This window comes from Octopus bimaculoides, chromosome 2 (assembly GCF_046866305.1).
Source record: "Octopus bimaculoides isolate indiv1 chromosome 2, ASM4686630v1, whole genome shotgun sequence".
In the NCBI taxonomy this organism is placed as follows: domain Eukaryota; kingdom Metazoa; phylum Mollusca; class Cephalopoda; order Octopoda; family Octopodidae; genus Octopus; species Octopus bimaculoides.
The window spans coordinates 70,300,782-70,313,281 of NC_142929.1; the positions used below are offsets into that span (position 1 = coordinate 70,300,782).

Here is a 12,500-nt window from a genome sequence, read left to right on the forward strand (position 1 = left end):
TTATAATCATACCATAGTAAATATATAAAACTCTGATTATTAATAAAACTAACAGCTACTAAAAGTGGCGAGCTGGCAGAATCGTTACCACGCTGGGCAAAATGTTTAGCAGCATTTCGTCCGTCTTTATGTTCTGAGTTCAAATGCCGCCGAGGTCAACTTTATCTTTCATCCTTTCAGGGTCGATAAAATAAGTACCAGTTGAGTACTGGGGTCGATGTAATTGACTTAATCTCTCCCCCGAAATTGCCGGCCTTGTGCCAACATTTGAAACCAATATATTAGTCTTAGCAGAATTAGTGGAGAGGAGATACAGTTGTGTCGCGCTCAAAGGACTTGCAGTATTTAGTTACACCCATTACCTTCTGAGTTCAAATCTCTCCAGGATTGACTTTAATCTTGTCCCTCGATGAAATAATTACAAGTTAGTTTACTAATTATTTGTGGTTTTGTGACTATATAATGGTATTTGGCTTCATCTGAATGCTTTTATACACAATAAGAAAAAAGAAACAGCAATAAAAGAATTCCTATACATACCCATGTTTTCAATTTAAATTAAATATGTTAAATATCAGTCTAATATCGTTGTCAATCTTGATTGGAGCAATTAGATATGTATCGGTTATCTTCTCGCTCTAGCAGAGTTAATTGTACCAAAGGCTTTGCAACTTTCTGTTACGTCGACTGAAACAAAATGATACTTTTTGTCGGACAATTCTCTCTTTTATAGTGAAAATAAGTTTCATTTTCGCAGGAAGTTTTTTTTTCCGTAAAAGAATTGAAAAAATAATTCCCAGGAATGAATGGGGTGAGTAAAGTAGAATATGTTTGAATTCGAAAGTAGGAAAATTTTTAATTGAATATTACTGCCGCTTGTGCCGGATAATAGATCATTAGCTGAAGCTTGTCATTAATCACATGGTAGTTAATAATTGTCATGAATAAATCAAGGAAGTAATAGAGTTGTATGAAAAAAAAGAGCCTTTTGTTATAATGTTGATGAAAAGCAATAAGCATTATTATGATTGTAGATTTCAAATTTCGCTGAGGTCGACTTTCCCTTTCACTCTTTTGGTGACAATAAAATAAGTACCAGTTGAGCTCTTCCCCTGAAATTTCAGGATTTATGCCTGAAGTAGAAAGCATTATTCTTTTCTTTTCTACTTTAGGTACAAGGCCCAACATTTTGGGGGAGGGGGCCAGTCGATTAGATCGACTCCAGTACGCAACTGGTATTTAATTTATCGATCCCGGAAGGATAAAAGGCAAGGTCGACCCCGGTGGAATTTGAACTCAAAACGTAAACACAGACGAAATACCGCTAAGCATTTCACCCGGTGTGCTAACGGTTCGACCAGCTTGTCGCCTTATAGAAAGCATTATTATGACCGTAGATGTATCATTGGTAATGTCGAACAAAAAAATTTTACGGCACAAAGTTACGACTTTTTACATTTTGCGCTCAAACTCCGACAGCGCCGAATTTTATATATATTTATTTTAATAATGCCAACAACATAAATATTAGTCAAGTACAAGTTCATCAGAATTGACTATAGTATAACAAAATTTGTAGCTTTGAACATTATACTTATGAGCAACATATGTCTAATTTATTAGCATTTATTATAATAATCTTTTTCTTTCTAATTTTGGAACAAGGCCAGCAATTTTTAGGGGGCAGGAAATATGTCGTTTACACAGACTACAGTACTTGATGGTTATTTTATTCTATCGAGTCGAAAAGATTAAAGGAAAAGTCGACCTCAACAGAATTTGAACACAGAACGTAACGAGCAAAAAGAAATGTCACCGAGTATTTTACTCCCCCGCGCTAATGGTTCTGCCAGCTTCCCGCCCTGAAAATAATCCTTTCAACTATTGAATTAAGGCCTGCAATTTGATGGGAAGGGCCTAGTTGATAACATGGATCCCTACACTTGAATGATACTCCATCGACCCCGAAAAGATGAAAAGTTATGTCTACCTTGTCGAAATTTGAACTTAGAAAGTAAAGTCGGAAAGAACGCCACCTGATGACAACAATAATAATACTTTCTATTATAAGTACAAAGCCTGAACTTTGCAGAGCAGAAGGGTGTTAGTTGATTACACCCCAGTTCTTAACTAATACTAAGTCTATACATTCTGAAGATTAGTATACTCGATTATACTTACCCCAGTGCAAGATTGGCGCCTGTTTTATTGACTCTGGAAGGATGACAGACGAAGATGACCTTGACAAGGCTTAGATTCAGAACGTAATGGAATGTAACGAAAAGCTGCAAGGCAATCTACCGTTTCTGTAATTTTAGTTCTATATCAACAGCAATAATTATTGCTTTTAATATAGGTGCAAGGTTTGAATTTTTAGAAACGGGATCAGTCTAGTAAATTGTTTCTGAATATGATTGGCATATTTCATTGACCCTAAAAGGACGAAAAGCAAAGTTGACCACGGTAGGCTTTGGACCAAGAACGTAGAGTCGGAAAAAAATCAAAACACTTTGTCCGACGCTCTAACGATTCTGCTCATCAACTTCCCTATAATAGTTATTTCTCACGTAGGCACAAGACCAGAAATTTTGAAGGAAGGGATTACTCGATTAAATCAACTCCAGTACTTGATATGTACTATATATTATAGTACTTGAAAGGATGAAAGGCAAAACTGATCCCGGCGAAATTTGAACACGGAACGTAAAAGGCCGGAACAAATGTTGTAAAGCATTTCATCCGATGAGCTAACGATTCGGCCAACTGATGAACTAAATTTACCGACATTATTATGAACCGCCGAGCCCCCAGAAACAGCTGTTGGACTTATAACACCTTTCTTCCACCCCTTTAATTTTCTCTGTCATTTGTACTCTGTGAAAGTTGAACTTATTAATATAAACTAGCAGAAAGACCACCCTCCGGGCGGTTTTATACTAGCTCCTTGATAATATTTTCACATTTGATTCTTAATTCTAATAATTTTTATATTTTACGTCTAATTATTCCTTTGTATAATCGTACTCACTTGCTTAGTAAATATTGCTTTCATTATTTTATCAGTCATAATCTCTCTTTTTCAAACAACCATCACGGTAGTCCAACAACAAGGAAGAAGAAGTTTGTCAAGTTTTACCTTCTCCTCAAAGCAACATAGAGATTTCAATTCAGCAACCAATCTGTAAGTTTTGTAGTGTGTGTGAGAGAGAGGGGGAGAGAGAACACTGTAAACAATGAGTGAAATAAGCATGAAATGAAAAAGTAAAAGGGCATATTACAGGTGTATACGCCCCCGACTTTGTTGCCTCATAACATCCAGAAAAATGGATACTTTTTAACAAAATTTTCTACAAATACCGCTTAGATGTTGTGGCTTCAGAGTATATAGGGATTTATGGGAAAGAATTTTTCCGGGGGAGGGGAGGAGTTTCGGAGAATTCACACGATCTGAATTTTTTCTCTCACAGCTTTCAGGAAGATGGGTATCTTTTAATGAAAATTTATAGAAATCTCTTTCAAACGGCATAGATTACGATTATAAAGAAATTTGTGTGGAAAATTTTTTCGGGCATTTCCCCCATTTTTTTAAAGCTACAGTCTTCGAAATGATGGGTTGGGGGTGGGGGGAATCTTTGTATAAAAGAAGTTTTTAAAACTTTTTTTTTTACACCTTCCTTTCTCATCATCTCACTCCGGATCTATTTTGGCCAATTTTCTTGCACTTCAAAACCATGGGAAGAGCATTTTCGATAAAAAAAATTCTTAACATTTTCAGAGGGAAAAGTAAGGGGGATTTGGCTGTTGTTTTTAGCACATCCAAAAGCAACCGTCTTTATTTCTTTATCACTCACGCATGTATTGATATTTTTCAATATTTTTACCGCATAAATACATTTATCTATACTATAAAAAAGAAAATTTGAGAAATTTTGAATTTTTACAACCCCACTCTCTGCCCCCGATTGTTTCTGTTTAGAAATTAAAATATTGGAGAACCAGAAAAGGTCATTGCTGACATTCATCCACAGTGATTTTAAAAAAATTACAGAGATGTACTTGCATAGCAAGTGACTTGACCTGAGATCGTGTGCTGCAACAAAAACAATAGTAGCATGGAAGAAGTTTGTAAGCCATTCAAGAACACACAAAAACCGTTAGCTTCACGGCACTACTTAAATACAGAGGACCCGATGCATCTACGTAACGATATGAAGGGGATGGTTAGTTTTTAGGGTTAGTTTTAGGGTTAGAGTTAGGGTTAGTTTTAGGGTTAGTTAGGGTTAGGGTTAGGAATAGGTTGTCATTACACGTGCACACAGCGTATATTTGAAATGTTTTGTACATAACACCTGTATTTAAGTACCGTTAAGGGACCTCTGTATTTAAGCATTACCAGTTTCACTTCAACATTAAAATTTCATTTGTGTCAAAATATTTTTGTCGCTTTGAGACCGCGACCTGTTCACTGACATAACTGCACAAAAGTGATGCAGCAGAAGTTTTCAGTGAGCGCGCACACACACACACACACACACACACACACACACACACACACACACACACACACACACACACACACACACACACACACATTCATTGCCTTTCATTTGTGTATATGTGTATCTAGTGCGAGTACTTGTCGGTAACCTTTTTCTTCTGCTCGTCTTCTAATAGTAATTACTCAACTTTCTAGGCTCTTCTCACAGCTATCCTGCGTTCAAAAATTATACAGATACTTAAAAAAAATTTTCGTTCAATACATAGTGTTGTTAAATTACGTATATATATTAATAAAATAAACAGTCGGTTTTTCCAAATAGCGAACTAAAACTTAAAAGAGAAAGTGAGAGACTTTGCAAATGAAAATGGAATACTCTGCAGTGAGTGCAATGAATATATAAATTTGTGAAGAACTGGACACAGTGAATGCAATGAATATTTAAATTTGCGAGAAATTGGAGTTAAAAAATTCAATAAACTTGAGAAATCGAAATTATAGGAAATTTCTGAGAACATGAATTTATAAAAATATTTCCAGACGGTCAACTTTTTAATAATTGCTTTCTTTTAGTGCTTTTAGTAATTGTTACATACCTAATTAATAAGCACCTTCTCCATTATAGTATACATATCTTTATATTTATACTAAAAGAGATTGATCATCTGAAAGTCTCCACCTTTTGCTTTCCATCGTTTTGCATGTATACAAATATGCATATTTTGTATTTCATACATAAACTAATATATTTAATACATTTAATATATTTGATGTATCTAATTTGTTCATCCGCATAATTACCCCCTCTCTCTCTACATACACACACACACCTTCACACACATTCGCCAATAGAGTGATTATAACGATATTTATACAATACAGTATTACTGATCCTTTTCGACCGATTTTACCTATCGTGTTTGTGGAGTTTTTGTGGCTCGGCGCTGATTAGAAAGACCGGTAGTAAAAGTATCGTGGGATAAGTTTTGAGAGCTATTTCATCTAAAGTTACGTCTCCTGCACAAGATTCAGAATGTCCACCCGATGTAAAGTGTAACTTGCCTGCAGAATGTAGTTAGGGTTTGAGTGCTTGTGGTATGGAGTTGATATATGCAGTGGAGGTGGAGCAAATGAGGATGGGATGGGTGTTCAATCTTAAAATCATGTGTGAGTGGAAAACCTTGCGCTAAGCCTTCAGGCTGTGGTAGTGGGAAGTACAGGTGATGCAAGCTCTAACGTCTACAATCACGGACCAGTTCACCAGTATCCCAGCTCATATTTGCTTTCATGTGTGCAGGATCGGAGAATTTCGCTTTTACAGTTTAGGTAGCTATCCAGTCGAAGAGAGTCCTTTAATATAGTTATTTTCTCTGACATGCAGAGCCTGCACCTCCTACTGCTATTGAGGTAAGGCTTGCACCTCTCCTATACTCTCTAATTGACGCTGTTATACGTGGTGCACTTTTTCAACGATTATTTATGTCTAGTTAGGGCTGTGACATTTCGCATCTTTGGATATTAGAGGAGGACTTATAGTTGTAAAACCTGACCCTGATATATACGGCGGTCTCTATGTTGCACAGGTCGTTAAGTGGACATGCGATGTTGCCTTTGCATGAGTGTCCTGTTTCTTAGTTATGGCCAAGCAACTAAAATTTTTAACTAGGTGTACAGTAAAAGAAACTTTTTAAGTATGTCTATTAAATATTTTTCTGAATACATGCGTTTGAGGAAGGAAGTCTTTTATCCATTAACCTAAGAAAGCTCTTACCTAGACACGTTTTGACGTTCAGGAAATGTTAACAATAAAACTTTCCAGTGACGTTTTTTCTTGGTGGGGTTAAAGTCGGGCTTTAAACTAATCCTATGTTTAAATATCCTTGTTCTAGTATGGGTCCGTGGCATTGAAAATCCTTTTACTCGAAGGTAGTTACAGTTCCTTCTCCTGACCCCGTTAACCAGGTTCCTGAACACTAAGGCTGGATGACAGGAAGCTGTAATAAAATGTGTCAGCTTTGCTGTTTGTAGGGTCTCCATCTGACTTGCACTCAAGTTATATAAACATTCACTCTCACTAATTATGTTGATGATTCAAGGCAATTAAGAACCTTAGTAATGCAACTAATCTACTACAATACCTTAATGCGACATAGAAGTGAATTGTAGAAAATAATATGCAATTAAACGTTGAGAAATTTCATGCATTTTGTCAGCCCACAAATACTCCACAAACATTCAGGGAGGATTACAATTCTCCAGTCAAAGATCAGAGAATGACATAGGGATAAATATGAGTAATGATGCTTATTTTTATATTTACATCACCATCAGCACATATCCATCTGGATTATTACTACCAAATAATACCATTAAGCAGCCAGCAGATCTTGAAGCAAACTAACGATGTTTCACGAAGATAGCCTCAATGCAACAAACACAAAGAGACACCTACACATATAATTATATGTATTTTTGTTGTGCACACACACACACACACACACACATATATATAAATATATATATGCTGAGACCCCCTTCGGTCATGACTGACCATGGGATTGCACCTAGAAAGTTACCCTCCCAGGCACAAGTCCGGGCAAGGTTGTTTATGGAAGACCAGCAGTCGCCCATGCATACCGGCCTCCTCTCACCACGTCACCAGTGTTATCCAAGGGAAAGGCAAAGGCCGATGCAGCTTGGCACCAGTGACGTCGCAACTGATATCTACAACTGAGTGAACTGGAGCAACGTGAAATAAAGCGTCTTGCTCAAGAACACAACACGCACCCCGGTCCGGGTTTCGAACTCACAACCTCACGATCGTAAGCTCGACGCTCTAACCACTGAGCCATGCGTCTTCCTGTATATGTATATATATATATATATATATATATATATATATATATATATATATATATATATATACACACACACACACACATACATACATACATACATACATATCAGGACCTAGCTATTCAATTACAGAGACTATGGAAAGTGCGGGTAATATGTATCCCAGTAGTTATAAGTACATTGGGAACTATCCCTAGAGATTTGAACAGAGCTGCATGGGATGGAGTACACGCAGTTCTTAGTCATATTCTCTTCTATTGGTCGTTTTACTCGAAGGAGATATTTACGAAGTGTTGTATTACTTTTGAATACTGTCCTGATGTCATATGGGCCGCATATCTTTTGTATCTTTGCGGAGAGGCTTTTCACATAGGGTAGACAGACTGTGGACAGTTTATCGGTTTCATCCTCTCTTTTCTTCGTAATTGGAGTGGAGAGTATGCTTTTGGGGTAGTTGTTACTTAATAGATCGTTACTGAGCTTGATCATTTCTTCGTGGTGGGTATCACGATCGCTACTTATGTTCATTACTCAATGTTTTAGGCACTGAGCAATCCCTCTCTTAACGCTGTTTGTATGGTCAGTTGAGGTTGAGGTATCGTCCAGTGGAGGTCGGCTTGCAGTATACGGATGTCCTGAATTTGATGCATGTTATTAATACGTCCAGGAATGCTAGCTGATTGTCTTTTTCTCGGAAAAACTGGCAAGTTTTATAAGTGATGGTAGCTACAGCAAAGTAAAGAAAGACCCTACTTTGAAAACAGAGAGGAAGTTGTCATAGATCTTGATCAAGAACAAGGGTCACTTTACACCAATGAAGTACAGACAACTGTTTTAACACTACAGTAAACTACTGCACATGTACGGTCTTCCTATGATTCACAAAGATGGTATTCCATTAAGACCTATAGTGAACTGTAGAGGTTCAGCATGTCATCCGCTGAGCCGCTTCCTTGTGGTTATAATCAGTCCATTAGCAGGAAAGTCAACATCGTACGTGAAGAATTCCACCCACTTCACAGAATTGATCAAGGATGCCCCCATTGAATCCAACCAGATGGTGAGTCTAGCTGTGACAAGTCTGTTCACCAAAGTCCCAACTGGTGAAGCACTCTTGATGATACAAGAAAAACTAGTGACAGACACCCATCTAAAAGAACGCACTAGTATACCAATAAGAAACTTGATGTAAATGTTGATCTTCTGTGTAGAAACTACCTACTTCAGTATGGACACTGATATATATCGACGAGAGGAGGGTTTAACTATGGGTTCGCTATTATCATCGATAATAGCCAATATATACATGGAATACTTTGAGAATTTGGCTTTAAGATAAACGCCACTAAAACCAACCCTATGGCTGCTATATGTTGATGATACCTTCATACTCTGGCCCCACCAGGAAGATGTCTAAGCGTGCTGTTAGATTATGTGATCTTAGTAAAGTCATCCATAGAGTTCAGAATGGAAAAAGAAAAAGACAATTTTACTGTAGTGTTAAATCAGTTGTCTGTATTTCATTGGTGTAAAGTGATCCTTGTTCTCCATCCCATGCAGCTGTGGTAGGTTATACAAAGGCGAAACATGCTGCCCACTCAAAATAAGGGTAGAGGAACATCGTAAAGCTGTGAGACTGGGAGATATTGATAAATCGGCTATAGCTGATCATGTATGGAAAAATGGAGACCACCTCCCCCTGTGGGATGAAGTTAAAATAATAGACAGGGAACACCACTGGAAAATACGAAAACTAAAAGAAGCAGCACATATGCTAGGACACAACAAGCTCCTAAGCAGACCGAGTGCAGATATGAACAGCATATGGGAACCGGTATTAAGGAAGGATAGGAGAATATTAGATTTATAAGCCCTAAAATTCACTCCGTAATTGCCCACGGGCATATGGCGTAGTGGTTAAGAGTGCGGGCTACTATCCCCAAGATTCCCAGTTCGATTCCAGGAATTATTCGACGTGAATAATAATAATAATAATCATAGTGTCAACAACAACATCGAAAAATACCTTAGGAATAAGAACCCAGGCTCGCAATTTCCCCAAGACACCTCATGAAAACTAAAGGGTATATCAGCTGAAACGTTGTGTTAACAACAAACAAGTCGAAAACAAATATCCGTCAATTGTGAATAATGTACATAATTCCTCATCTCTTAAATATAGAACTGTACTGTTGTGTGTATATGAAAAAAAAAAAAAATCATAATTCAATAACAGTCGCACTCTTGTTATTATTTCTTTATTAATAATAACAACAACAACAACAATAATAATAATAATGGTTTCAAATTTTTTCTCAAAGGCAGCAATTTGAGGGAGGGAATGAATCGATTTTATCGACTCCAGTGTTGAACTGGTACTTATTTTATTGACCCCGAAAGGATGAAAGGCAAAGTCGACTTCAGCAGAATTTGAACTCAAAACGTAGCGGCAGACGAAATACCATAAAGCATTTCGCCCGCAGCTCGCCGCCTTAATAATAATGATGATAATAATAATAATAATAATAATAATAATATGTTATTTGTATTTATTAGAATATGTTGGTGTGCATTATAAAGAGTGCGAAAGGAATTCTGAATCAGTTCATTCCTCTATCTTCTTTGCATAAATGTGTTAGTGCGCTTTTTGTGTGTGGCTTTATTTTAGAAAATTATGTGGGACATTCTTTGAAAATTCGGGGACATGTAATTTCTTCCTGATATTTTTTTTTATATTGTGGAATTGTAATCTCAGTTTTTATGCGTGTTATTATATGTAAATGTTAGTATGTGTGTATATATATCCGATCTATGCAATTGGGACAGTTTTAAATTAGAATAGCAATCTACGAATCATACTTAATGTATAACACACTATTGACAGGTGGTATTTGTCCTAAGATAACATTCATCTCGTGTTTGTCTAGGTTGCTAAGATGTATGCTACTGGGCATTTTGAGATTTCTTTTAGCTTATTTTTGGATGCTACTTTAGCGTGTGGTCTACCGCAGTATCCTGTCTACGCTGTGAAATTACTTTTAGCGAGCGGTCTACCTTTTCTTACCCTCTTAACCTGAGTTAATTTTAACCATTACAATGCTGTTAAAGGATTTACAGAGGAAACAGCAGTTGCATGTTTACAAGAAAACAATCTTCTGGATACATCAGAAGAAGCAGACCCTTGTCATCGATGTGATAGCATCAGGCAAGAAAAACAAATACGTGACAGAAGTGGAAATTACAGGCCTATATTCCGCTGTCCTTGAAAAGGGTGTCAAACTTCGTGTTCTCTTCAGAAAGGTAACCGTTTTTTTTTTTTCATTATATGGACATCAACAACAAGTTGCACTGCAATTTGACTTTGTGCGAGATTTTAGAGCTGGTATTCTTTTTCGTAATGGAGAAACACATGAATAAAGCAATGACTCTAACCGGAAAGTCTTCCAGTACGGTAAATGACTGGTATGAGATGTGCAGAGAGTTGTGTGGAACCATCGTTTCTCATCTCAATGGGGTAAGATGGTTGGAACAAACAACAGCCTCATTGAAATTGATGAGGCAAGATTTGCTGGTCATCATCATCATCATCATCATCATCATCATCGTCATCATCATCATATACACACAGGCACATACGCGCGTGTATTTGTGTGTGTATATGTGCCTGTGCGTGTGTGTGTGTTTGTGTGTGTGTGTGTATGTATGTGTGTGTGAAGGGTCGTTTATCGCAATGGTGCTGAGCGCTCAGCCGGAATTTGTGAGAAGTACAGAGTAAGATTCTCCGCAGCGACCACTGGTCACTTTTATGGCTACACGACTTTCCGAAAAATAGAAATGAGGTAGTAGCAGCCAACAAGGCCACTTCCAAGAAGATGCAAATAATGAGTGGTGTCCTACAGGGCACTGTCTTGGGGCCTCTAATGTTTATAGTGATCCTATCAGATATGTCCTTATCCACACCTAGAGCCACCCTCACAAGATATGCAGATGACTCAAAAGTCTCACAGGTAATACAAAACCCTGAAGATGGCATGCACCTGTCGGAAGAGTTAGATGCAATATACAAGTTGGTTGACGACAACAACATGCAGTTTAATGCTAGAAAGTTCTTAGCCCTACGCTACTGTAGATAAAGTCAAATGCAATGCAGACAAAATACCCTGGACTCGGAGGGATCGCAGTTCCAGAATCACAACCTGACATGAGTAGTAATGCATCCTACCACGTGCACATTACGAAGTTGGCAATGAAATGCAGGCAGATGACCGCATGGATCCTCAACTTTCTAAACAGAAAAGCAGGACACCCTGATGGTCCTCTGAAGGACATTTGTTCTAAGCCGTCTTGATTATTGGTCACCACATAGTGTGAAATTAACTGCGGAACTCAAAGTAGTCCAGTGAAATCACAAGAAGCGGATAGCTTCAACGCAGCAAAGTAGCTACTGGGAAAAACTCAAGAAGTGAAGTCTTTACCCTTTGGAACAAAGGTGGTAAAAATATGTTGCCATATACATCTGAAAAATTTTGCAAAGAATTGTCCCAAATTTTGACGCTGAAAGTTATACAAACGCCAGAAATGGCGCCATTACATTTTAATAATACTAAAACTAAAGATGTTTGTGCCTACCCGAAATATCTTAAAAATAGTATATTTTATCTTAATTGTTTTTTGTATATATATTTTCATACTTAACTTCGGCAGTGCAGTACACATTTTTGTGATATTTGCACCTCTATTTATTAATGAAAACGATTAAACACAACTTTTGTTTGTTATTTCTTGACAAAAAAAAAAACGAAAAAAACATAGCTTCTGTGATGTCAACACACATGCACACATTCAGAATATACACACACATATAATGAATGTCATGGCGTGTCAATCAACACAAACACACGTCCGCTATCTGTGACATATACACACACATAATCTTTGCCCTCTCTAAAGAAAAAACGTCGACTTTTTGACGTACACAATAACTTAATCATTTAGAAATATTTTTAACTGAATGTGATTTCAAAAATGTAAATTGTTTGTACAGTAAGTATTTATATTTTAGCCTTCTTTAAACATACAATATTTTAATGTTTCTTTAAAAATTATTTTCAAGTGAATGACGATCATTCGCTTGTCGTCCGGACTT

At 37.1% G+C, this 12,500-nt stretch overlaps 2 protein-coding genes across 2 annotated transcripts in view; one reads left to right on the forward strand and one right to left on the reverse strand.

The window, feature by feature from the left end:
• The window catches only part of LOC106869240 (uncharacterized), a 22,370-nt gene extending 21,523 nt beyond the window's left edge, over positions 1-847 (reverse strand). Inside the window, exon 1 of the mRNA XM_014914892.3 lies at positions 541-847. Within this exon, the coding sequence (XP_014770378.1) occupies positions 541-544 (4 nt within the window). The 5' untranslated portion in view covers positions 545-847. The remainder of the gene's footprint in view (positions 1-540) is intronic.
• Positions 848-10,450: 9,603 nt separating this feature from the next.
• Positions 10,451-12,500, forward strand: part of LOC106869235 (uncharacterized) — a 37,293-nt gene continuing 35,243 nt past the window's right edge. The window contains exons 1-2 of the mRNA XM_089338419.1: positions 10,451-10,654; positions 11,297-11,361. Coding sequence (XP_089194545.1) covers positions 10,451-10,654; positions 11,297-11,361 — 269 coding nt within the window. The remainder of the gene's footprint in view (positions 10,655-11,296; positions 11,362-12,500) is intronic.